This window comes from Vulpes vulpes, chromosome 6 (assembly GCF_048418805.1).
Source record: "Vulpes vulpes isolate BD-2025 chromosome 6, VulVul3, whole genome shotgun sequence".
Taxonomy (NCBI): domain Eukaryota; kingdom Metazoa; phylum Chordata; class Mammalia; order Carnivora; family Canidae; genus Vulpes; species Vulpes vulpes.
The window spans coordinates 5,984,776-6,011,353 of record NC_132785.1 but is presented as its reverse complement, the minus strand read 5'-3'; the positions used below and the strand labels follow the sequence as shown (position 1 = coordinate 6,011,353).

At 42.6% G+C, this 26,578-nt stretch overlaps 1 protein-coding gene and 2 pseudogenes across 2 annotated transcripts in view; 2 read left to right on the top strand and 1 right to left on the bottom strand.

The window, feature by feature from the left end:
• Nucleotides 1-436: 436 nt before the first annotated feature.
• Nucleotides 437-26,578, top strand: part of GTF2F2 (general transcription factor IIF subunit 2) — a 146,369-nt gene continuing 120,227 nt past the window's right edge. The window contains exons 1-2 of one of the 2 annotated variants that reach the window (XM_026017227.2): nucleotides 437-672; nucleotides 15,496-15,569. In XM_026017227.2, coding sequence (XP_025873012.1) covers nucleotides 607-672; nucleotides 15,496-15,569 — 140 coding nt within the window. In that variant the 5' untranslated portion in view covers nucleotides 437-606. The remainder of the gene's footprint in view (nucleotides 673-15,495; nucleotides 15,570-26,578) is intronic. The other variant, XM_072760591.1, reaches the window with a different exon arrangement.
• Nucleotides 20,611-21,497, bottom strand: LOC140599210 (glyceraldehyde-3-phosphate dehydrogenase-like; annotated as a pseudogene).
• Nucleotides 22,440-23,599, top strand: LOC112933906 (nucleophosmin pseudogene; annotated as a pseudogene).

Here is a 26,578-nt window from a genome sequence, read left to right as displayed (position 1 = left end):
CCTGCATGGAGCCTGCTTCTCCCTCTGCCTGTGTCTCTGCCTCTCTCTCTCTCTCATGAGTAAATAAATAAAATCTTAAAAAAAAAAAAAAAAAAAAAAAAGCATTGTGCAGGGCAGCCCTGGGGGCTCAGCGGTTCAGCTCCTGCCTGCAGCCCAGGGCGTGACCCTGGAGACCCAGGATCCAGTCTTGCATCGGGCTCCCTGCATGGAGCCTGCTTCTCCCTCTGCCTGTGTCTCTGCCTCTCTCTGTCTCTCTCTCTCTGTGTATCTCTCATGAATTAAAAAAAAAAAAAAAAAGCATTGTGCACATCTCTGTTTCATTCCACCGTAGGTCTTAGCAGCTCAGACGCAGCCCCGTAGCCACGCCCACTCGAAGGGGCCCGCGCGGCCCGCGCGAGGAGGTTTGTCCCGACCGGCGCCCCGTTCCGCCAGGCGCGGCGCAGGCGCACTTCCGGCCTCGCGGCGGCGCGTCTCTCTTTCCGGGGATTCCCTTCGGCCGGGCGGGCGCCTCCGGCCGCGGCACCTCCTGCTCGGCGCTCCCTCGCGCGGTCCAGCCCCCGGGGCCGCTGCTCCGGCCGCGCGGCCTCCCCCGGCAGCAGTCGACCCATGGCCGAGCGAGGGGAGCTCGATCTGACCGGCGCGAAGCAGAACACCGGAGTGTGGCTGGTGAAGGTAAGTTCGCGCGGCCCGGCTGGCGCGGCTCCTCGTGTGAGGAGTTGGAGAGACCGGAGCGGCGCTGTCCGGGAGCCGCGGGAAGTTCCCTGCGGCCGTGTCGCCGCAGCTACGGAGGCAGGAGGCGTCGTGCGAACTAGCTGGCGGACGAGGAACTTGGTTGGGGCCGCGGGGCGGGGGGGGCGGGGGGGGCGGGGAGGCCAGACCCGCCGGGACGGGATCCCCTGGGGCCCCGCGTCCCCGGCCGCGGGGGTGGGTGGGTCTTCCTCACCCGAGGCTCAGCACCTTCTGCAGCCGCGAGTCCGTAGGGAGAAGCGGGGCCCCTGCCTCCCTGTACGACTCTCCCTCGGCCAGGAAGACAGAACGAGTCCCTGTGCGCCCGCCGACCTGCCCTTTCAGGGTGGGGGCCCTTGTTGGGGGTCTCAGGAGAGCTGAGGGCTCTGAGCTCACGGAGAGGCCATCGAGCTGGAGCGACTTTACATTGTGCGTTTTTTTTTTTTTTTAAGGTAAAGACAGCTTGCTTGCTTATTTATTTATTGTAAAGTCAGCAGTCTTCATTCATTCATTCATTGATTCATTCATTCATTCGCTCGAGACACAGACACACAGGCAGAAGGACAAGCAGGCTCCACGCAGGGAGCCCGACGTGGGACTCGATCCGGGGACCCCGGGGTCACGCCCTAGGCCGAAGGCAGGTGCCAAACCACTGAGCCACCCAAGGGCTGCCCCAGGACAGCAGTCTTGGTTATAGTCCTGAGTGAGCGCGGTTATTTGTGCTTTACTTTTTCATATTGAGGAGTGTGGTCTCTTAGGAGAGTTTCATGAGACATAACACGTATGTTCAAGATGTGCTTATGGCAGTCTTTGAACTGAGGCTTCTTTTTTTTTTTTTTTTTTTTAAAGATTTTATTTATTTATTCATAGAGACACAGAGAGAGAGAGAGAGGGAGAGAGGGAGAGACACAGGCAGAGGGAGAAGCAGGCTCCATGCAGGGAGCCCGACGTGGGACTCGATCCCGGGTCTCCAGGATCAGGCCCTGGGCTGAAGGCTGCGCTAAACCACTGCGCCATCCAGGCTGCCCCCCCCCCCTTTTTTTTTTTTAAAGATTTTATTTATCTATTCGTGAGGGACACAGAGAGAGAGGGGGTCAGACACAGGCAGAGGGAGAAGCAGGCTCCATGCAGGGAGCCCGACGTGGGACTCGATCCTGGGACTCCAGGGTCATGCCCTGGGCTTAAGGGAGACACTCAGCCACTGAGCCACCCAGGCGTCCTGATAGATGTGACAGTTTTTACCCTGTCAGGGAGCGAAACCACTGAGCCTCCCAGGGATTCTCCCCCCCCCCCCTTTTTTTTTTCTTTAAACTTTTATCACATGGCTGAGTTCTCACCAATTAAATCTGAGGGGTAGGGGTGCTTCCCATCCACCTCTAAAAAAACGTCCCTTAGGATCAGTTGCTGGCATGTCAAACCTGTATTACACTTTTCAAAGCACTTGTGGGATCTCCAGGTGGCTCAGCGGTTTGGCATCTCCCTTCAGTCCAGGGCTTGATCCTGGAGACCTGGGATCGAGTCCCGTGTTGGGTTTCCTGCGTGGAGCCTGCTTCTCCCACTATGTGAGTCTCTGCCTCTCTCTCTCTCTCTCTGTGTCTCATGAATAAATAAATAAAAATCTTTAAAAAAAAAGTGTTATGTTTTTCAAAGCACTTGTTAGAGTCTAAGGATTGTTTGTTCATGTGTTCAGTGCTGGTTACTTCCATCTTTCTAGCATGGGTGCACTCACATTCTATGAAAATGGGATCCTTGCCTGTCCCAGCCAGAATTGCGATTGACTCCGGGTTATTGCTCAACAGCTATGGAAGGAAGGAAGGAAGGAAGGAAGGAAGAAAGGAAGGAAGGAAGGAAGGAAGGAAGGAAGGAAGGAATGATTGAGTGGTCTCTTATTTATTATTCTTCAACTCCAGCTTTACTCTCTGGTGCTCCTTTGACTTCTCAGAGCTTTATCAGTATGACCTAAAGGGCTGGAGTAAGTTTCTCCTAGTGCCTTTCTCTTGCATGCCAAATGAAGGAGAATCATTGAGGAGATCTCCCTTGCAGGTTGAAAGAGCTTGAAAAAATGGTGGAACTTGCGACAGTGTATTAGTTCTTGAAGCACAATAAATGCTCAGAAAATACTGTTTGCGTTACACAGTTTGGATGGGTGGACAGAAAGGTATTAGCATAGTGTATTATGGAGAGTGGAACAGAAATCCAAGACTGAAAATGCATATTAACATGTGTCCTGGGGGAAAAAAGGAGATTATTATGCTTAGAGCAGAGGATTTGTGTAAAAAAAGTTTGAGACTGTATACTCCTGTTATCCTATTGTGAAATTGGTATGTCTTTAGTCTGCAAGAAGTGAGGAGCCTTTTGGAAGGTTTTGAGAAAGGCAAGGATGCAAATAGTTCGGGGGGGGGGGGTGGAAGCTTGAGAGGAAGCTAACCAGAGTCAAAATTAGAAAATTATCACAGCATCATAGGTATGTGATAATGAAGTCTGGGGAGTTAGGGAAACATTTTCAGTAAAAGTTGTTGGGATTTGGTTACGGACCAAATGAGAATGTGAATGAGAATGTAAAATGAAATGAAGATAAAAGATTTTAGTGTTCTTTCATGTATGGGTATTTGAATACATTTTATCTCTTTTAATTTTTTTTAAAAAATATTTTATTTATTTGACAGAGCACATGTGCACAAGCAGGGGGAGGGAGAGGGCTCCCCTGCTTAGCGGGGAGCCTGACCTGATCTGAAGGCAGACACTGACTCAACTACCCAGGCGCGCCCCCATTTAATCTCTTTAAAAAGAACCCAAGCCAATGATTTGTTCTTGTCTGTAAAGGTAGTTGTTAGACTATTTTTTGTTTACAGTATCACTGTTTCTTCTTATCAGCTTGGTATATAGTATATCTTTTTCTAATCTTAGGTATTAAAAAAAATAACAGGCTGGCAGATAGATCTTCCCAGGGTGTGAAAGGACTTTCTTGCTAGTTCGTGTCCTTCGACAAATTTATCTCTGACAGATGACAAGAGTTGCTAGCAAACACTTTCTGCCCTAAAGTCCACTCGTGTTCTTTATTTAAACTTTTGTTTCTGCTCCATTGAAGAAGACCCAGTAGACAGTGAAGTTTGATTCTCATAGCTGTCAGATAACTTGAACTTGTTTCATTTGCACCGGGCTTAGTATCCAGTGTGATTTTCAGGCTCATGCTTGACCATACTTGGATTTTCATCTCTGGATTATAGGAATAAAGTCTAGGACTGCATCGCATTATAATGGTCAGTTTCGTCTTTTGGCTTTCTTTGCGTAATACTAAAATATACTGCTTAGAAAGTGTGTCTTTGTTCTTATCCATTCAGAATTTGTGACTGGAATTACATACTGACTTCAGGTCTCTTCTCTAGATGTTCATATGAGTTCTGTTCTTTGAGGATCATTTGCTGCAAAATCTGTAAATTTCTTTCTAGAGTGTATCCAAGTTTATGGGCCATCTTGTATACGTTGTATTAATTCCACCACTAGAAAGGTATAAAACAAGAGAAATACAGGAAGGTATAATATACATATAAGATCTCAGAGTTTTGAGCAGGAAAATAGTTGTTTTTCTGGCTGGAGCAGGGAAGACTTCATGGAGAAGGTGACATTTAAGAAGAGCCTATGGAGTGGACTAGTTAGAAAACTTCCCAGCAGGACTGAGAAGAACTAGAGTGTGTTCACGAAAAAGCAAATATAGTAGAAGACTGTGTCCCAGAATATCCAGTACCAGTACTGTTCTGGCTTTATGAAATACCATTTCTAGGGTTTTGAATACCTCAAATCTACAAGAGATTGATGATTCAAACTTTTTTTTAAGATTTTATTTATTCATGAGAGACACACAGAGAGAGAGAGGCAGAGACACAGGCAGAGGGAGAAGCAGGCTCCATGCAGGGAGCCCGACATGGGACTCCATCGTGGGTCTTCAGGATCACGCCTTGGGCTGAAGGCAGTGCTAACACACTGAGCCACCAGGGCTGCCCTCAAACAAGTTTTGATAGGTAATAGATGTGATTGGATTTAATGTTACATAGATGTCACAGTTTTTTTTTCTTTTCTTAATTTTATTTAATTATTCATGAGAGACACACAGAGAGAGGCAGAGACATAGGCAGAGGGAGAAGCAGGCTCCCTGTGAGGAGCCTGATGTGAGACTCAATCCTGTGACTCTGGGATCACGACCTGAGCTGAAGGCAGACACTCAGCTGTTGAGCCACCCAAGCATCCTGATAGATGTCACAGTTTTTAGCCTCTCAGGGAGCTATTCCTTGTAGTTGCATTACCCTGTTCCTTTTGCTCAGTCTGTGCCACTCTTAGGTTGCCAGCTGGTCACATTGTTACTACACACCTTATACCAAATGGTTTAGAAGTTGTAGAATGTTTAAAAATATTTTAGCATAGTTCTGTTGTTTGGCTTCCAATATTTAGACTTTTGGAAAAATCTTTTCTAGTTATAGTTGGCTGGAGGGGAAGGTACATGTTGGGCAAAAGGAGGAGATAAAATATTAAGGTTGTTAGGAGTGGAGGGATTTTTGTAAGTAATGAATATCATACTGAGGCCTGAATTATAACAAATGCTACCTTTTTTTGGGGAAAGAACAAGTGGAGGTATTGAGAAGGGCTGCAGCAGTTCTAAGAAACACCTTTCTAGCCCCCAAAAAGATGTTTCTAGCCCAATCACATATATATTTTTTAAAGATGTTATTTATTTTTTCATGAGAGACACAGAGAGAGAGAGAGAGAGAGGCAGAGATACAGGCAGAGGGAGAAGCAGGCTCCCTGCAGGGAGCCCGATGTGGGATTCCATCCCAGGACTCCCAAGATCACACCCTGGGTCGAAGGCAGGTGCTACACCACTGAGCCACCCAGGCTGCCCTTGACTGATGTTTGTTGGAGGAGAGGATCAGGTCAGGAGGGACAGGAGAAAAACGAACTTAGCTTTCATATGTACCAAGTGTTATTTTTTTTAATGTACCAAGTATTTTATACAAAGCAAACCTATGAATTAGATACTAAGTATCTGTGTTTTTCAGATGATGAAATGGAGGCTTAGGTTATCTTACCAAGTATGGAACAATGTTCCAAATTTAGGTCTATTTGGCTACACAGCTCACCTCAAAAATAGGAAATAGGAAAGAGTTTAGGGCTCTTTCATGGGTTTTCTCCCTGGGGAATAGAGGTGATGTGAGGACTCCTTTTCTTCCTTTCTTTCCTTTCTTTCGGAGATAGAAAGCACAAGTGGGAGGGAGGGGCAAAAGGAGAGGGAGAAGCAGATTCCCCACTGAGCAAGGAGCCTGATGGGGGGCTCAACTCCAGGACCCCGAGATTATGACCTGAACTGAAGGCAGCCCAAGGGCTCCTGGGGACTTCATTTCTCTGACCTTGGGTCTTGTAAGTTCCACATGGTGATCTGCAAGAAAACGTGGGAGTAAAAGCTGCTTGTTACAGATTGGGCTTCCTCAGAATCTGATTCTGAGATGATTAGGTTTACCAGGGAGCTCTTGGGATCATCACCTGTGGAAGGAAGAAGACAAACAGAATTGGTTAGAGGGTATGATGCAGTGTCAAGGAAAGCTGAGGATGATTCCACAGGGAGTCCTCCAGGTGTCTTGATTTGGGGTGAGGTATACCCTGTGTTGACCAATTACCGCATGTGGTTTGTCCTGGGAAAAATATATGATCTTGGTCAGAGGGCTTCTCTTCAGTGAAGGTGGTGCCGAGGAGGGGCTCACAGCTAGGGGCTATCTGTGGCCACACTCCCAGCAGCTGGGAGAATAAGGCCTTCAGTCCTAAAGGGGGGAAATGAGTATCACATTACAGTGTCCATTACAGTGCCCTTAATGTGCTTGTATTTTGGGGGAAACAGGGTTTGGAGACCAGTAGTTGGGGAACTAGATACTTGCTGAAGCAAAGTTGGCAGAGAAACTCCGGGGAATAGTGTCTATACATACCACCTTAGCACCTGGGCTTCCGAGTCGTAGTTGACCTGCCTGCCCTGAGCGAACGGGTGAGCGGGTTGATTCATCCCACAAGCTTTTAGTGATTGCTGGTCACCATGCCAGGCTCTGAGTATATTAGGGTGAGCCGAAACATGGCCTGTGCTCTGTGAGCTAGGATTTATGGTCTACTGCGGGAGACAGACATCCACCCGATAGTAGTCCTGATGAAAGCAGTTACAGACAGATATGGATACTGGAGCCAGAATACTGTTCTGTGAGTGTGGATAATAAAGAAACGTGCCCTAGTCTGGAGGTCAAGGGACGTTTCCCTGGAAGTAATGCCAGAGTCATTTTCTGTTACTGTCTTGGGAAATCAGAAAACCTCCCATGTTGTACCTATTATCTTGTTTCCACCTGATTTTCTTTTTTTTAATTTTTTTTAAAATTTTTTATTTATTTATGATAGTCACAGAGAGAGAGAGAGAGGCAGAGACACAGGCGGAGGGAGAAGCAGGCTCCATGCACCGGGAGCCCGATGTGGGATTCGATCCCGGGTCTCCAGGATCGCGCCCTGGGGCAAAGGCAGGGGCCAAACCGCTGCGCCACCCAGGGATCCCTCGACCTGATTTTCTTAATGAATGTGGAGACAGTCGAAACAACACATATCACACAAGTGACATGTTGACAGTGTTTTGGGAAGATTTACTAAGAGAGTAGAATTCAGGTGTTCTTTTTTTTTTTTTTTTTTTTTTTTAATTCAGGTGTTCTTATTTTAAAATGCTGATTATGTGAGATGATACCTTAATTGGCTTGACTGTAGTAACCATTTCACTTTGTATATCAGATCATTGTGTGTTGTATACCTTAAATATATATAATTATATTTAAAAGTAAAAATGTTTTAATGAAAAATATCAGGCATTCAAAATAGAGTATTTTGGAGGCTTGGGACCATACTACTAGTTTTTCTTCCTCATCTCTCCCCTTTTTCAGACTTAATGCTAATGGGCTGGAATTTCTGGGAAGCTCATTTCCTTTTATTTATTTATTCATTTATATTTTTTATTTTTTAAAAGATTTTATTTATTTATTCATGAGAGACACAGAGAGAGAGGCAGAGACACAGGCAGAGGGAGAAGCAGGCTCTATACAGGGAGCCCGATGTGGGACTCGATCCCGGGTCTCTAAGATCACACCCTGTGCTGAAGGCAGCACTAAACCGCTGAGCCACCCAGGCTGCTTGGAAGCTCATTTCCATAAGCGTTTGGTATGGAGAGATATACGTATAGGATTGACCTACTATCCTCAATGTATTCAGTTTTTCATTGAAAGTATAGCATTTTGGCAACCTTTTGGATTAAATAAGCTGGTAGGCTTCCCTGGGAACTTACGATTTTTTAAAAAAGATTTTATTTACTTATTCATGAGAGACACAGAGAGGGAGGCAGAGACATAGGCAGAGGGAGATGCAGGCTCCCTGCAAGGAACCCGATGTGGGACTCAATCCCAGACCCCCAGGATCATGCCCTGAGCCGAAGACAGACGCTCAACCACTGAGCCACCCAGGCATCCCACGATTTTGATGATAATGCAGATAATGCAGTATGAGTTCCAGACTTATTTTTATGAAATAACTTCTGGAGCATAATCTTTTTTTTTTTTTTTAGCGTAATCTTTTTTGTAAGTTGTCCGTTGCTCATATCAGGTACAACTTATTGTAGTGAATTTGATTCTTCGTTTTAGTGTACGATATAGCCTTCACTTAGAACTTCTAGTTGTTTGGTGGCTAAAATTGTAGTCACCAGCAGTTTGATCAGACTCTTCTGACCTGGTTAATGTAGTGAAGAAGTGTGGTCCTCTCAAGAGTTCCAGTACTCCAAAATATTCTTGTCTCTCCTCTATCTTTTTTTCCTTTTTTTTTTTTTTAATTTTTATTTATTTATGATAGTCACAGAGAGAGAGAGAGGCAGAGACACAGGCAGAGGGAGAAGCAGGCTCCATGCACCGAGAGCCCGACATGGGATTCGATCCCGGGTCTCCAGGATCGCGCCCTGGGCCAAAGGCAGGCGCCAAACCGCTGCGCCACCCAGGGATCCCGTCTCTCCTCTATCTTAATAGCACCTCAAGGAACCAGCAGAAGTGTACAAAGACAGACTGGAAAATGATACTCTCCACTATTGGCATTTTCTTCCTTCCCCCTTATTTTAAGATGGATCGCTGAATAAGGTTTCTCTCTGAGAATGCACTGAGGTTTATTAAAATTCTGCATCCTAGATTTATCCCAATAATGCCATTGTTATTACATTAACATTAGTTAATGTTTCTTTGTATCCAATCATTAAAATAACTGCTGCTGCTATGTGCCAGGCTATTTTAGATGCTAGGAATATGACAGTAAACAAAACAGACAAAATACCTGCCTCTTGCAGATTACATTCTAATGGGGAGAATAGACAGTAAACGAAACAGCCCATGGTAAGTGCTATGAAGAAAACTGAATAAGGTAAAATGTACAGTAAGTAGCTGGGGATGCCATTTTAAATAGGGTGGGGAAAGGATGCCTGGGTGGCTTGGTGGTTGAATGTCTGCCTTCAGCTCAGGGTGTGATCCTGGAGTCCCAGGATCAAGTCCCACATCAGGCTCCCCGCAGGGAACCTGCTTCTCCTCTGCCTGTTGTCTCTGCCTCTCTCTCTGTCTCTTATGAATAAATAAATAAAATCTTAAAAAAAAAAAAAAAAGATACAGTGGGGAAGTGGATGCCTCGGTGGCTCAGTGGTTGAGTGTCTGCCTTTGGCTCAGGTTGTGATCCAGGGTCCTGGCATCGAGTCCCACATCGAGCTCCCCACAGGGAGCCTACTTCTCCTTCTGCCTGTTTTTCTGCCTCTGTGTGTCTCATGAATAAATAAATGAAATCTTGGGCAGCCCCGGTGGCGCAGCGGTTTGGCGCCGCCTGCAGCCCAGGGCGTGATCCTGGGGACCCTGGATCGAGTCCCACGTCAGGCTCTCTGTATGATGCCTGCTTCTCCCTCTGCCTGTGTCTCTGCCTCTCTCTCTCTGTCTCTATGAATAAATAAATAAAATCTTAAAAAAAAATAAAAAATAAATGAAATCTTAAAAAAAGGGGGGGTGGGGAAGGCCTCACTGATACCAGGTAGTCTGTGATCAATTTTAGTATATGTGCTGCCAAAGGGAGCACAGTGGTCTGTGATCAGAGACCTAAAGGATAATATGGGGTCATGCCCTCCAGATAGATGGGGCGAAGAGTATTCCAGATAGAAGTAGCACCAATTCAAAGGCCCTGGAATATGAGTCGCTGGCAGTGTTCACAGACCAGTGTGGTTAGAGTCAAGTGAGTGAGAGAAAGTAGTAGGAGATGAGGCCATGGGGTGGCAGGGGGCTGAAACATATAAGACATTATAGGATTTTTTTTACTCTTGAGTGAAATGGGGAGCCAGTAGCCCTAGAGCAGTAGCATGGCATGGTAATTATGGAGCTACACTACCTAGGTTAGAATCATGGCTTCACCACTAGTAATTGTGAGACCTTGGGCAAATAATAACTTTTTGGTCTCATTTTTTTATCTGCAAAAATGGGATAATAATAAGGGTGCCTGGGTGGCTCAGTCAGTTGGGCATCTGGCTCTTGGTTTTGGCTCAGGTCATGATCTCCTGGTTGTGGGATCCAGCCCTGCCTCAGGCTCTTTGTATAGTGCAGAGTCTGCTTCAGATTCTGTCTCCCTCTCCCTCACTTTCTCTTTCTCTCAAATAAATCATTTAAAAATTGGGATAATAATAGAGTTGTTATGAGGATTAAGTAAACTAACATTTATAAAGTGATTAGAAAAGTACCTGGGTTATAGTAAGTAGTAAGTAGGTGTCTATTAAATAAATTGAAATACTTTGAGCAGAATGGTATCATCTGATCATCATCACCTCATATTTTAAAATTAGAACTCTGGCTGCTGTATTGAGAATGAACTAGAGGTGGACAAGAGCAGAAGCTAGGAAATCCAGAGGCTATTACGATTCTACAAAAGATGATGGTGGCTTAGACTAAGATGGTAACCCTGGAATTGGTGTGAAGGGGCTAGAATCCTGATACAATATTATGTTGTCCACAGGAAATGTCAGTTAGTTGGATGTGGAATGTGAGATAAAAGTAGCTACTCAGGATAACTGCACAAAGTTTTGGACTGAGTACCTGGAAGAATGGAGTGACTTTACTCAGATAGGGAAAATTGCAGGACGAGCAGGTTATGAGGGAGAAATTAGAGTTCTGATATGGATATTTTAAATTTGAAATGTCCACTGAATATACACTTGAGAGCTTGAGTCACAATTGGATATATAAGTTGGAACTTGAGGGGAGAGCTTGAGTAGGCAGTTGGATATATTGGTTGGAACTAGAGGGTAGAGCCTGGACTTGCTCTGAATTTGGAGTTGTTATTATAAAGATGGTATTTAAAGTCATGAGACTGGATGAGATTACATAAGATTGAGTGCAGGTAGAGAAGAGGTCTGAAGACTGAAACCAGAACCCTCTAAAGGTGAGAGGTCGGGAAGATGAGAATCTAGATATGTGGGGACCAAAAAGGAGAGTCCAGAGAAGTATAAGGAAAATCAGGAGAGATTGTGGTGACTTGAAGCCAAGTGAAGAAATTGTTTGAAGAAGGAGAAAATAATTAGTTCTCAAATATTATTGATAGGTATGGAAGATGAGGACTATACATTGACTTGGCAATGGGGAGATATTCGGTAACTAGGGTCATCACTTTCAGTGGAGTGGTTGAGAGGAAGGCCTGTCTAGAGTAAAACAAAAAAGCAGAGGAGGGACAACTCTTTTAAAGAGCTCTGCTGAAAAGAGAGGTGGAAAAATGGGACAACATGTGGAAAGAATTATAGACTCTGCTCTTACTTGGTGTGTGACCTTGAGCAAATTTGCTCATTTCCCTGTGCTTCACTTTCCTCATTTGCAAAATGGAGGAAGTAACAGGAATGTGTGAAGATTAAGTGGATAACATATTTAAAACATTTAGAAAAGTGTTTGTCGCTCAGTGTATTAGTTATCAGTTGCTATATTACCACAGACTTAGAAGCTTAAGACAACATACATTTATTTCATGGTTTCTGTGGATCAGAAGTCCTGGCATGGCTTAATCGGGTCTCCTGCCTCAGAGTCTCTCACGGGTTACAATCAAGGTGTCAGCCTGGGCTGAGTTCTCATCTGAAATCATGACTGGGGAAGGATGGTTTCCAAGCATCTGTGGGAAGTTCCTCGGTGTTATTGGACTAGATTTCCTAGCTGCCTGCTGACTGGAGCCTGTCCTTAGTTTCTTGCCACCTGGGCCTCCCCAACAGCTTACTTGATCAAAGTGTGCAGACTGAAAAAATGAGACAAGCAAGATAGAAGTCATTGTCTTATGTAACCTAATCACAGAACTAATATGCCACGTAGAGAAAAAGGAACGTTCCTCTTGCACTGTTGGTGGGAATGCAAACTGGTGCAGCAGGGGAACTGGTGGAGGTTCCTCAAAAAATTAGAAATAGAAGTACCCTCTGATCCAGCAATCACACTACTGGATATTTACCCAAACAATGCATAAAGACTAATTCAGAGGGATGCATGTACCTCTGTGTATATAGCAGCATTATTTATAATAACCAAGATATGGAAGCAGCCCAAGTGTCCCATCAGTTGAATGGATAAAGAAGTAGTGATACACATGTGTGGGCGCAACACACACACACACACGCACGCACACACACACACACAGAGGAATATTATTCATCCATGAAAAAGTATAAAGTCTTGGCATTTGCAATGACACGGATGGAGCTAGAGAGTGTTATGCTAAGTGAAATAAGCCAGAGAAAGGCAAATACTGTATATCAGTCATATGTGGAATTGAAAAAAAAACAAAACAAATGAGCAAAGTGGGGGGAAGACAGAGACAAATCAAGAAACACTCTCAACTATAGAGAACAAACTGACAGTGACCAGAGGGGTGGTGAGTGGGGGGATGGGTGAAATAGGTGATGGGGATTAAGGAGTGCACTTGTGATGAGCACTGGGTACTGAAAATGAAAACTTAAAAAAAAAAAATTGCGTGTCTGGCCGGCTCACTTGGTAGAGCATGTGACTTTTTTCTTTTTGAGCATGTGACTCTTGATCTCAGTCGTGAATTCAAGCCCCATGTTGGATGTGGAACCCACTTAAAAAAAAAAAAAAAAAGGGATCCCTGGGTGGCGCAGTGGTTTAGCGCCTGCCTTTGGCCCAGGGCGCGATCCTGGAGACCCAGGATCGAATCCCACGTCGGGCTCCCGGTGCATGGAGCTTGCTTCTCCCTCTGCCTATGTCTCTGCCTCTCTATCTCTGTGTGTGACTATCATAAATAAATAAAAATTAAAAAAAAAAAAGGATCCATTTTTGTAGTAAAAAAAAAAAAAAGATAAATAAATAAAAGAATCCTAGCCAAAGGGGAAGAGGGTAACATCCCATAACCTTTGCTATGTTGTACTGATGAGAAACAAGGTCCAGGTCCTCTTCTCCCTCAAGGAGAGGCAATCACGCAAGGGTGTGAATATCAAGAATTGAGGATCATTCGGTTCCATCTTAAGAGTGTTCCTGCCATGTGTAATAACCACTCTAGTGTTAGCAGTCATCATCATGGTCATCATTCTGTTGGGGGAATGATTTTTTTGGGGGGGGGGGGAATGATTAAGTAGAGAAGAGGAGAGAGGAGAAAAAAGTAGAATTGAAGGAAAGATACATTCTTGATTAGACTGCAGGGGAAGAAATTCTGTGCACACTGGAGGGATTGGCCAGTGTTCATCTACTGTTCTAGAGAGGAAGGCAAAAGGTCTCAGCTGTGGCAACATGGTAGCTGTAGATGTTCTTTTTTGATACTCTTTCCCCAGTTGGAAGAGAAGTCAGGTTATCAGCACAGAAGGAGAAAGGAGGGAGAGGTGCTGTGGGCTTGAGAAGAGAACTTGTGTCTCAGTAGCGGGAGGGGGGATTGACTAGGGAGGTGGAGTTCAAGTGCCAAGCATCTTGAAGGGCTTACTTAATGTTAGTAGCCGAATATTTCAAGTGAGACTAGTTAGCATCACTGTGAATTTTTCTCCAGCTTCTCAGGTGCAGTGAGAAGTGACACTATCAAACTAATTAATTAAGTAGCAGTAGAGATTGGCTTTAATCAGGATTAAGGTCCTGCCAGGCCAGCATGATGGAGGTAGGGGAAGGGAATGATTGTGATGATGGACTGTAAAGGTCGGACATGGGCAGCTAGGGAACAGTGTAAAGATGTTTGTGTCAGTAATCTGGAGGGATAGAAGAACTGTTGGAGTTGAAGTATTGAGGAGAGAGCCAGGAAGTTAGTGGCTAGTGTGATTGCTTGCTTGAAATACAGATTATGGGAGGGATACCATTACTGACAGGGAGAAAGTCTTATGGCATCTATCTAAGGAGAAGACTCATTTGAACCATAACTTGGAATATGTTGAAGAAAAGACACCATCTCATATGGGTTTTATTAGGGAGTATGGCTAATGTTCAATAAGTTTTGTTGTAAAGAATATATGCAATTGAAGAAATAATCATTAGACTCTTCTTTTGACCCTCTCATTCCTGACTTTTTACTATATCTAAACAGCAATGCAGGTTGTTTGATAGTTAAGCACTTCTTTTTGCAAATGAAATCTTGGTAAATAGAATTTTTCTTTTCTTTCCAGTTTTGGAAGCTCTGACTCAGTTCTAAATTCATATTCATGTTACCATTCCAAGATTACTGGAGGAAATAGTAGTGACACCTGACACTCATGGAGTACTTGCTTATGTGAGGTGTTATGCTTCATGCTTTTTATGTGGTATCTCTTTCCTCACAATAGGCTAACTTTGGAGGTGTGTGCTGATTCCACAGTTCAGACTGCCTCTTAGATAGTAGTGATTCAGCATATGTTCTCTTAACCTTTTTGGGAATTAAAACCCTTCTGATTGTATATACCTAGTTACTGCCTGGGTTTGAATCCTGACTCCATCATTTACAAATTTTATAGCCTTGGTTAAATTATGTAATGCCTGGGTATCCTAGATTCATAATCTGTAAAATGAGGGTAATTAACAGTATCTACCTCATAGAGATATGAAGATTAAATGTGTAAATATACGGAAACTGCTTACAACAGTGTCAGGAAACTAGTATTATATAAATGTTAGCTGTGCTATTTCAGCAGATCCTTTATTATTGGTCAGAGTTATAGTCTTACAATAAAACTTGACTTTTGAAATCATCTTAAAGTTGGTGTATCTTTAAATAAATATGTTAAGAGTATTATTGCTCCTGAGAAACCTTTTTCTGGTAGCCTTTCTTATGTTTAAACTTTCATTGGATTTATTTGGGAACATAAGTTAACACTTTGTTTTGTTATGATATTTTACTAGTGTTAGTGCTTTGTCACCAGCTTGATTGACTTTAAGCTCTTTGAAATTTTAAATGATCCCTTATAGTGTAAAACATATAATAAGAGCATAATACCTAATGATCAGTTAGTGTAGGCAGAAAGTAAAATGGAAGCAGTGTATCCTTTCATGTTTAAGAAGTTTGTTAGCAGGACACCTAGGTGGCTCATGGTTGAGCATCTGCCTTTGGCTCAAGATTGTGATCCCCGCAGGGAAGCCTGCTTCTCTCTCTGCCTATGTCCCTGCCTCTCTGTGTCTCTCATGAATAAATAAATAAAATCTTTAAAAAAAAAAGAGAGAGAAAGTTTGTTAGCATCTAAAACATAGTCTTATTAGTGTTTTGTTTATTTTTTAGGTTCCTAAATATTTGTCACAACAATGGGCTAAAGCCCCTGGAAGAGGTGAAGTTGGGAAACTGCGGATTGCCAAGTAAGTTATTTGTATATTTTGGACATTTAAAAAGCTGTTTTTTGAAATTTTTATGTGCTTTAAAATGTAGTAACAGTTCTTTTTCAGATAATATACCTGGAAAATGAGAAGTAATGAGCATATCAAGACTTGTTAAGAGATGGTTAGGTGTGCTGTGAGGAGATATATGTGCACACCACATATTTGTGCACACGCGTATAGATATGCATGCAGACACACGCACACATACATCCCCCTCCCCCAGTGACAGGTATAAATATAAAGTCAGATTTACTGGTAAAACTTATTGGCAGTGAAGCAGAAGAGTATGTAGTTCCCTCATCCCTCCATCATCTCCACATCATCTGAGGAGGTATGCTGGATTGGGAATAAATGGATGCACCCCATTAAGTGCTTCAGTAGAAAGATTTTGCCATTGTGCCACCATATTTGTCTATAGAGGCATTGGAAAAGCCTAGGGAACACCTGGTAAGCAATGTAATGGTGTAGTTTCTTGGTTGAAGAAATGGCCTTGTTAGAAAGAGAAGCCTCCAAAGTTCAGTTGGTATCAGCCAGAGGCCTTGCATTCCATTCTGTCCATTCATTCTTAACCCAACTCTGATCAGATTTTCAGCTCAGTACTCAATTGAAATAGTTCTAGTCTGTCATTGGTGTCTTCCTTCTTATCAGTTAGCTTTTGCTTCATAACAAATCACCCAAAAATTTAGTGGCTTAGAACGAAAACCATTTTATTTGCTTATTTTTCTGTGGGGCAGTTCTCTTGGGGGCTGACCTGGTTGGTCTTTCTGGCTAGAACAGCCACACTCAGGTGTCTAGTAGTTGGCTTGCAATCAATTGGGGCGGTGGTCATGTGTGTTTCATCTCCAGCATGTTCATTCAGATGATGGTGAAAGTTCCCAGTAGCAAAAGAGAGGGAAGTCCCAGTGCACAAGTGCTTAGCAAACCTGTGTTTTCATGATGTGTGCTAAAGTACTACTGAGGGTGCATCTCACATAACCAGATTCAAGTGGGGAGCAATAGGCTCCGCTCTTGGTGGGAGTCACTGCAAAGGATTTGTAGTCCTTTTTTGCAGTCTAACACATCCACATCCCTAAATCTGAGTCATCTACCAGCCTTCCTAATTGTCCTTCAACAGAATTTGACAAAGTGAACATTCTTATCCTTAAACTCTTTGTTTTTTTTTTTTCCATTTCGTTTCTGGGACACCACTCTCTTGATTGGCTTCCCTAGCAGACTGTTCCTTTTCAGTCTGTTGCTGGCTCTTTCTCATCTTCTCAGTCTCTACATGTTATTTGACCCCAGGGTTTTCTTTCTAGTTCTTTTTTGTTCTTTTTATTACTTTGTTCTGACATATCTTTTAACTCTTCATTTTGTTTGAACAAGATATTGATTGGAAACAGGAATGCTTTTATATCCAAAGTCCTAAAGTTAGGTAGGGGCAAGTAATATCTTATTTTCCTCAAGAAATGACTTTTAGTTTAATAGAGGAACCAGGCTTGAATTCAGGCATTTGAATGGTAAGAAAACTCCAGTAGCTTTCCATTCCAGCTCTGTCACTTACTACCAGTGAGACTTTGTATAGGTCACTTAATCTTCTGAGTTTAGTTTATCCCTAGAGTTGCCTGTTTTGCACACCTTTTTTATGAATCCAGTGAGATAATATGGAAATGGTTGTCATTTATTTGCATATTAACTTTATAAAATGAACCTATTTCTGGAAAGTTGTAGATAAATCACATTTTTTTGTGAGTTGTCATACTTTAATTGGAAGGAAAAAGAAATGGATACATTGCATACTTTTAACTGAAATCTGTGCTCTAAAAAAAAAAGTCTGTGCTCTTTTTTCTTTTTCAACATGGAATTATTTGTAGTGCAGATAATTACCTACCTTTTCTGTTGTGGACTACAGAATTTCTTATAATTGGTTTTACTGAGAATGGAGGCCACTATCAAGATAAAATCTCAGCACTATATGTCACTGAAGAAAGGCAGACTACAGGAAAAAATGCATTTAAGTGGCGAACCGTGGGGTTTTATGTAGTAACTAGATCTCCAGACCTGGGTTCTAGTCCTAAGTGGCTCTTGGTAGTTGTCTGGCATTAGGCCTTAGCTTAATAAAAAATAAATACAGCATGCTAAATAAGCAGCAGTGGGTGTGCCACATTTTTCTTTATCATCCTTTGCTGGGTAGAAAATTTCAAGCTCTTTTTCTTCCTTAGAGAAGCAGATGGTTTACACAGTTGCATCTAATATTAGGTGACAACCCCCCCCCCCCCCACAGGTTTGCCTGAACAGTCCTAGTTTACATATTTTCCCAGTGCGATTATTGCTGGTGTCCCCTCTTTCACTGTCTAGAGTATCCTGGTCTTGACAATATGCTGTTTGCACTTGATGTATCACGTGTGCATGCATTTTTTATCTTAGATAAAACATCTAGCAGATTTTCTACTTAACATGATACATTATCAGTCTTGTCTTATAGGTCTAGATTCTTTTAATGATGAGAACAGATTTGTAGTAAGTAGTGCCCTAAAATAGCTATGGAAATGCTTAAAAACAGCTGTTCCGTAGTAGGTCTCCTGGCTGGCTATCTTGTTTGTGCTATTAATTCACTTTGTCTGGCTTTCTTTTTTTCTTTCTTTCTTTCTTTTCTTTTTTCTTCTCTTTCCTTCTTTTCAGTGATCGCTATACTCAACGTGGGGCTTGAACTCACCAACCCCAAGATCAAGAGTTGCGAGTTCTTCTGACTGAGCCAGCCAGGTGCCCCAGTTTTCATTCCTTTTGCTGAATTACTAAATTCACTATTAAGCAACTGTAGGATGATGAGGAATGTCTTCTCAGTGCATGTGATGAGGTTATCGGGATCTTAGTTGATTTCAAGCTAAATATGAGTCATCAGGGTTATGTGGCTATAAACAAAAGAGCCATTAATAGATGTTTGTTGTTTAGAATGAAGTGGGATGCTAATCCCACTCTTTTCTTTGCCAGTTAGTGTATGGTGCAGACATTATGTTCAGTTCTTAGTGCTATACTTACAGACATGGACAAATAAGTTCCTTTTGTAGAGTGAGGCTAATATAATAAGAATACTAAAAAACCTCAATGTCCAAGAGGAATATTTGAAGGTACTCTGGCTGTTGAGAGATGATTTAAGACATACCAGGTGAAACCATCTTCAAATATTTTTAAGGCTAGGAGATAGATAATCAACTATTGATTCTTAGAGGCAGATTAGCTGGTTTATGGATTATCTGTATGGTAAAAATATATATATTTATATATATATTACCTATATATATTTTTTTGGGGGGGGGGCGTAAAACATGAAAACAGCTTAGGTTTCAAAAAGCCAGTGTGGCATACTGGTTATGAGTATGGACTCAGGAGTCATTCAGCTCTGGTCTTGTCCAGACCTTATCACTTACTAGCTGTGTGATTTTAGGTAAATTGCTTACTTTCTCTGTTTCCTCATCTATTAAAGAGGTGGTATTAATAACTCGTGGGTTTAATGGATGTAAAATTGTCAGTAGTGTTGACCTACTGTCATGCCACATACTATACAATATAGACCATTGGCCCTACATAGTGTCTGATGTGGTATGGGGATGGGCCTCCCTTCCCTGGCACATCTCCCAAAGATAGGCTGCAGCAACTTCCTGTGCAGTGAGCCAGAAGCTAGAGGATCTATGTGGTGTGATTGTTCATCCTGCAGAGACAGGCTGTGGAGTTCGGAGGAATTGGGAGAGGCAGAAGGGGAGGAGAAAACATGCAGCTGGGAGTGCAGCTCTCCCTAAATTTGGTTCTGTTTGCACCTGAAAAAAGGAGAGTCTAGCCTGTTTTAACAACTGGTAACATTTGGGCCATTTTTCTTAGGCGGTTTATGTGATGTTTCTAAACCATCGTACTTAGGTTATTTTTATCCCTTTGGACATCTGATGTGTACTGCATTTTAGTTAGCTTATAGTTTTGCTTTAGGTTGTTTAAGTTTTTGGTTGTTTTTACACCAACCTCACCTAGGTTGTTTAAGTTTTAATACTAATCTTCTGGGGCACCGGCGTTGCTCAGTTAGTTAAGCATGTCTTCGGCTTAAGTCATGATATCAGAGTCCTGGATTTAAGTCCCCACATGGGACTCCCTGCTCAGTGGGGAGTCTGTTCTCCCTCTTCCTCTGCCCCTCCCCCTGCTCATGCCCCCCCTAAATAAATAAAATCTTAAAAAACAAAACCAAAAACAAAATAGCCTTCTTTCTATATCACCACCCTGCCTTAGACAACTTCAGTTTTTGAAATGCTTTATATATGCTGTATTTTACTGACAATCATGTAGTCAACTAGAAAGGCTCTCCTGAGAGACTTCAGTTTCTAGCTTTATGGGACACCTGGGTGGCTCAGCGGTTGAGTGTCTGCCTTCAGCTCAGGGAGTGATCCCGGAAGTCCCGGGAGTTTTTTTTTTTTTAATCTGTAAAAAATTTTTTCTAGCTTTATTTCTAAACATACCTGACATTCAAGGTCATAAAAAATATGCAAACAAAAAAATGAGATAAAATTTTTATGTTATAAAGTTGACTAAATTTAAGAGCAGTCTTACACTTTTGGGTTTGGTTTATTTATTTATTTATTTATTTATTTATTTATTTAGGCTGGGTACAGTATACTTTTTTTTTTTGAAATATTTTATTTATTCATGAGAGACACAGAAAAAGAGAGAGAGAAAAGCAGAGACACAGGTAGAAGGAGAAGCAGGCTCCATGCAGGGAGCCCAATGTGGGACTCGATTCCGGGTTGCCAGGATCACGCCCTGGGCCAAAGGCAGGCGCTAAACCATTGAGTTACCCAGGGATCCCCTACAGTATACATTATTGATGATACATGACAGGGTAGGGTTCCCTAAACCCCTCCCCTTCCTCAGGGGGTCTGGGATGGAAACTGGAAGTCAGGAGATCCTCAGTGTTTTGGGGGATAAGTTGAGGCAGGGACTCCCCAGCGGCTGAGGACCTCTCTCTTCCTCTTGGTCCTGCTAGGGGTGGTGGTCCAGGAGGTTATTACTCCTTGGAGGCCATGTGGTCCACCACCTGGTTGCTGTAGCTAAATTCACTATCATACCAGGAAATGAGCTTGACACAGTGATCATTGAGGGTAATGCCAGCCCTGGCATCAAAGGTGAAAGAATGGGTGTCACTGTTAAAGTTGTAGGAGACAGCCTGTTCTCAGTGTACCCCAGGATGCCCTTGAGGAGGCCCTCTAATACCTGCTTCACCAACTTCTTGATGTCATCGTATTTGGCAGCTTTCTCCAGGTGGCAGGTCAGATCCATGACTGACACAGGGGTGAGGACATAGAAGGCCATGCCAATGGGCTTCCTGTTCAGCTCAGGGATGACTTTGCCTGCAGCCTTGGCAGCACCAGTGAATGCAAGGTTGATGTTCTGGGCAGCCCCTTGGCCGTCACGCCACAGCTTCCCAGAGGGGTCATCCACGGTCTTCTGGGTGGCGGTGATGGCATGGACAGTGGTCATGAGTCCCTCCATGATGCTGAAGTTGTCATGGTTGGCCTTAGCCAGAGGAGCCAAGTAGTTGGTGGTACAGGGGGCATTGCTGACCATCTTGAGGGAGTTGTCATACTTCTTATGGTTCACATCCATCTCAAACATGGGGGCATCAGCAGAAGGAGCAGAAATGATGACCTTCTTGGCCTCATCCTTCAAATGAACTCCAGCCTTCTCCATGGTGGTGAAGACCCCAGTGGACTCTACAACATACTCCTCGCAAGCATCACCCCATTTTATGTCGGTGGGGTCTTGCTCCTCCTGGAAGATGGAGATGGACTTCCCACTGATGACAAGATTCCTGTTCTCAGCCCTGACTGTGCCATGGATTTTGCTGTGGGTGGAATCCTACTGGAACATGTACTCCATGTAGTTGAGGTCAATGAAGGGGTCACTGATGGTGACAGTATCCACTTTGGCAGAGTTAAAAATAGCTGTGGTGATGAGGCGCCCGATACGGCCAAATTCGTCCACTCTGACCTCACCATCGTGTTTCAGGGACGCGGGTGACACTGCACCAGAAGATGTGGCTTCTGCTGAAGGGGGAGGAGCAGAGAACTGCTATTGAATTTAAATCAGTGCAAACTTTCTGAAGACCAGCCTGGCAACATATATATGTGTACATACATATACATCTATGACGCACTCACATGTACTCACACATATATTACTACTCAGAAAAAAGTGGAATAATAATCCCACTGTTTTCTCTGCCAGTTTGCTTGCAATGCAGTTTGTTCAGTTCTTGGTGCTGTCCTTTTAGAAAGACACAGAAAACACATCCAGTAGAGTGGGACTGGGATGATGAGAAGGCTCAAAATATTAATAACATATTCATGCTCTTGACCCAGCATCTTCATAGAACTTATCTCGTGGAAGTAGTAAGTTAGTGATGCAAATATTGAGGATATTCATTTCAGCATTATTATAGAGAAAAATTAGCAATATTCTCAAATCCTTAGTAAGGGATTAGTGAAATAACGACACATTTGGAATTATTGAACACTTTTTTTATTTTAAAATATTTTAATGTATTTATTTATTTGAGGGAGAGAGGGCACACAAGCAGGGGGTAGCAGAGGGAGAGGGAGAAGCAGCCTCCCCACTGACCAGGGAGCCCGAGTGGGTCTCCATTCCAGGAGCCCAAGATCATGACCTGAGCCAAAGGCAGACACTTAACCAAGTGAGCTACTCAGGCGTCCTGATACTTTTATTTTAGAACAGTTTCAACCCTGGTGTGATTCCGTCCTGCGTGGCTGTCCCATGGAACAGTAGTAGTGTATCTCCGTCTGCCTTCTCTCCCACCTAAGTGTGTGCCACCACCCCATGAAAGATTCGATGGACATGGACATGAGCCCCCCTGCGGCCCCAGAACTATCTTTCTGGTTGTGAACTAAAGGCTGACAAAGATTACCACTTTAAGGTGGATAGTGATGAAAATGAGCACGTTATCTTTTAAGAATGGTCAGTTTGGGTGCAAAGGATGAATTGCACATTGTTGAAGCAGAGGCAATGACTTATGAAGGCAGTCCAATTAAAGTCACACTGGCAACTTTGAAAATGTCAGCTGACAGTGTCCTTTGGGGGCTTTGAAATAACACCATCTGTCGTCTTTTCGGTTGAAATGTGGCTCTGGGCCTGTGCATATTAGTGGACAGCACTTAGTAGCTGTGGAGGAAGATGCAGAGTCAGAAGATGAAGAAGAGGATGTGAAACTTCTTAGTATACCTGGAAAGCGTTCTGCCCCTGGAAGTGTTAGAGAAAAGTAAAACTTGCTGCTGATGAAGATGTTGATGAAAATGATGATGATGATGATTTTGATGATGAGGAAACTGAAGAAAAGGCTCCAGTAAAGAAATCTATACGAGATACTCCAGCCAAAAATGCACAAAAATCAAACCAGCATGGAAAAGACTCAAAACCATCAACACCAAGATCAAAAGGTCAAGAATCTTTCAAAGAACAGGAAAAGACTCCCAAAACACTGAAAGGACCTAGTTCTGTAGAAGACATTAAAGGAAAAATGGAAGCAAGTATAGAAAAAGGTGGTTCTCTTCCCAAAGTGGAAGCCACATTCATCAGTTATGTGAAGAATTGCTTCCGGATGACTGACCGAGAGGCTATTCAAGATCTCTGGCAGTGGAGCAAGTCTCTTTAAGAAAATAGTTTAAAGAGTTTGTTAAAATTTTCCATCTTATTTCATTTCTGTAACAGTTGATATCTGGCTATCCTTTTTATAATGCTGAATGAGAACTTTCCCTACCATGTCTGATAAATGTTGTCCAGGTTCCATTGCCAAGAATGTGTTGTCCAAAATGCCTGTTTAGTTTTTAAAGATGGAACTCCATCCTTTGCTTGGTTTTAAGTATCTATGGAATGTTTATGATAGGACATAGTAGTAGTGGTGGTCAGACAAATGGAAATGGTGGGGAGACAAAAATACTCATGTGAAATAAACTCAGTATTTTAATAAAGTAAAAAAAAGATTAAAAAATAAAAGTTTCAACCTACAGAAGGTTAGAACAATATAAAGGACTTTTTTTTTTCAACTACACAAAGGATATTTTTCTTTTTTTTTAAGATTTTATTTATTTATTCATGAGTGACACACACAGAGAGAGAGAGGTAGAGACATAGACAGAAGGAGAAGCAGGCTCCATGCAGGGAGCCTGATGTGGGACTCGATCCTGGGTTTCCAGGATCATGCTCCGGGCTGAAGGCAGGTGCGAAACTGCTGAGCCATCCAGGGATCCCCGAAAAAGGATATTTTCCTACGTAATCACAGCACACCCCTCCAAATCAGTGGATTAACATCAAATACTACTACCTAATCTTTAGACTTTATTCAGAGTTTGCCATTTGTCTCCGTAGTGTTTTATAGCAAAAGGATCCAGTCCATAATCTTGAATTGTGTTTTGATGTCAGGTCTCTAAGTTTCCTTAAATCTAGAACATTTAGAAGTCTTTCCTTGAATTGTATACTCTATAGGTATCAACACTCCATTATTTTGTAAAATTTGAGTTTGATATTTCTTCGTGATTAGATAGGAGTCAGGCATCTTTGGCAAGAATATCAATGAAGGTGAAGCTGGGTTCTAGCAAGGTTTGCATGTTTTCATTTTGTCCTAATACTGGTAGTGGTAACTTTGATCACTTGATTAAGGAGAGTCTTCTATGCTTTTTCACTGTAAATTACTCTTTTCCCTTTAGTAATAAGTATTCTCTTAGGTTGTACTTTGAGACTATGTAAATATTCCATTTCTCATCACATTTTCCACATTATGTATCTATGTTGGTATGAATTCACGTATTCCAATTTTAGTTAATGGGTCACAATTTGTTACTATTATTATTTATTCTGATGTTCAAATTGGACTCTCCTCCTAAGATGGTTCCCATGCCCCCTTTTTTCAGTGTACAGTTCAGTAGTGTAAGTCCTGTAGCCTTCTGACATGTCTTGATCATTCTTTCAGCACTTACTTTTTGTCAGAGAAAAATGTTTTAGACTCATCTTGTTTCTGTCTAAGTCTGAAGTCAGGCATTTTTCTATGGAGTCCTAGTTCTTTCTAGAGGAGAATGATATTTAGAAACTAAGATCTGGATACCACAAGTGCTCATTACTGCTCCCAGACCCTTTTAGGGGACCGAATTAGGGAGTATATGCACATATACACCTTTAAATTATGTTAATTTGTATATTTATATATGTTGGAAATAATGAACTTACACCAATATCTAATTCTAGTTCAATATCACTGAATGTTTCCAGTTTTCTCCCTTTTCATGTTTGTACCTCTTTTCTGAAAATGAACCTGGTTCCTGTTATATTTAATATATATTCACTTATTTGTTTAGACCTTTGTTCTTATTTGTTTAGAACCCCTTTTTTCCCCATCAGTGTATGAATGCCCTCCTCACCTGGCTTGGGCTATAACATCTCCCATTAAGCTGCTACCTTTGTAGGCCTCCACAGGGATGCTCTCCTCAGCACTGTCATCCCCTCCTATCCTCATAGGCATGCCTACTTCCCCCTCCAGGACTCAGACAACATGTCTTAGGTTTTCTTCCCATGTGGAAGTCCTGACCCTGCTAGGTTCTGACACACTACTTGTTGAGCCATTCCTTTGTGGGGATGCTCTCCTTATCCTCCTTAATCTCCTGGGCTCTGACACTAGGCTGCCCCTTCTGCCCTAGGCACTTGCTTTCCATCTCATTTGGGCTAGGCTTACCCTTCTCAACTCAGTCTGCAGATACGTACTTTGCTTGGCTTCATCTAATGGTTTTTGAGGTGAATGGTTCAAGAATGGGATATATGGGGGCACCTGGGTGGCTCAGTGGTTAAGCAACTGCTTTTGGCTCATGTTGTGATCCCAGGATCCTGGAATTGAGAGTCCTGCATCAGTCTCCCTGCAGGGAGCCTGCTTCTCTCTCTGCCTCTCTCTCTGTGTCTCTCATGAATAAATAAATAAAAAAATCTTAAAAAAAAAATACGGGGGGCAGGGTGGCAGTGTATGATTAGGAATTAAAAACAAGACAAAACTCAAAAACCCAGGGATTTCTAGGCTGGCTCAGTTGGAAGAATATGTGACTCTTGATCTTCAGGTTCGTGAGTTCGAGCCCCACGTTGGGTATAGAGATTACTTAAATAAATAAAAGTTAAAAAAAAATAGGGACGCCTAAGGGGTTCAGTGGTTAAGCACCTGCCTTCGGCCCAGGGCGTGATCCTGGAGTCCTGGGATCGAGTCCCACATCAGGTCCCTGCATGGAGCCTGCTTCTCTCTCTGTCTACGTCTCAGCCTCTCTCATTCTGTGTCTCTCATGAATAAATAAATAAAATTTATTAAAAAAAAGAAACTTAAGAAAATAATGAGGGCACGTGAAGATAGTGAGCCCTAGGTATTATATGCAACTAATGAATCTGAATTCTACCTCTGAAACTAATAATACAGTATATGTTAATTAAATTGAATTTAAATAAATTTTAAAAATCCTGGAGCACAGTTAGAGACTTGGTATTATTTGGTTGATTTTCTTACTTAGGAAAAAGGTGTTTTATTGGCCATCAGTGATTAGTGATAAGTCTCCTCCCATTGGTGTCAAATCTAAGAACTATTCAAAAATAACAAAAAGGAAAGACAAATGATTTTTTAAGAAAGGTTTTTGTTTATTTGAGAGAGACAGAGACAGAACATGGAGGAGGGGAGCAGAGGGAGAGGGAGAAGCAGGCCCCTTGCTGAGCAGAGAGCCCATTGTGGGGCTTGATCCCAGAACTCTGGGGATCATGAGCTGAGCTGAAGGCAGACGTTCACTGACTGGGCCAGCCAGGCACCCTGACAAATGACTAGTTTTTTTAGAAAGACAAGAGGAATGAGGCTGGAGTCTAAAGAAATAGCTGCGGGGTATTGAGAAATGGACAGAGTAATGAAGGAGAAACTAATTCACAATGTTATGAAGCATTCAGTGAAA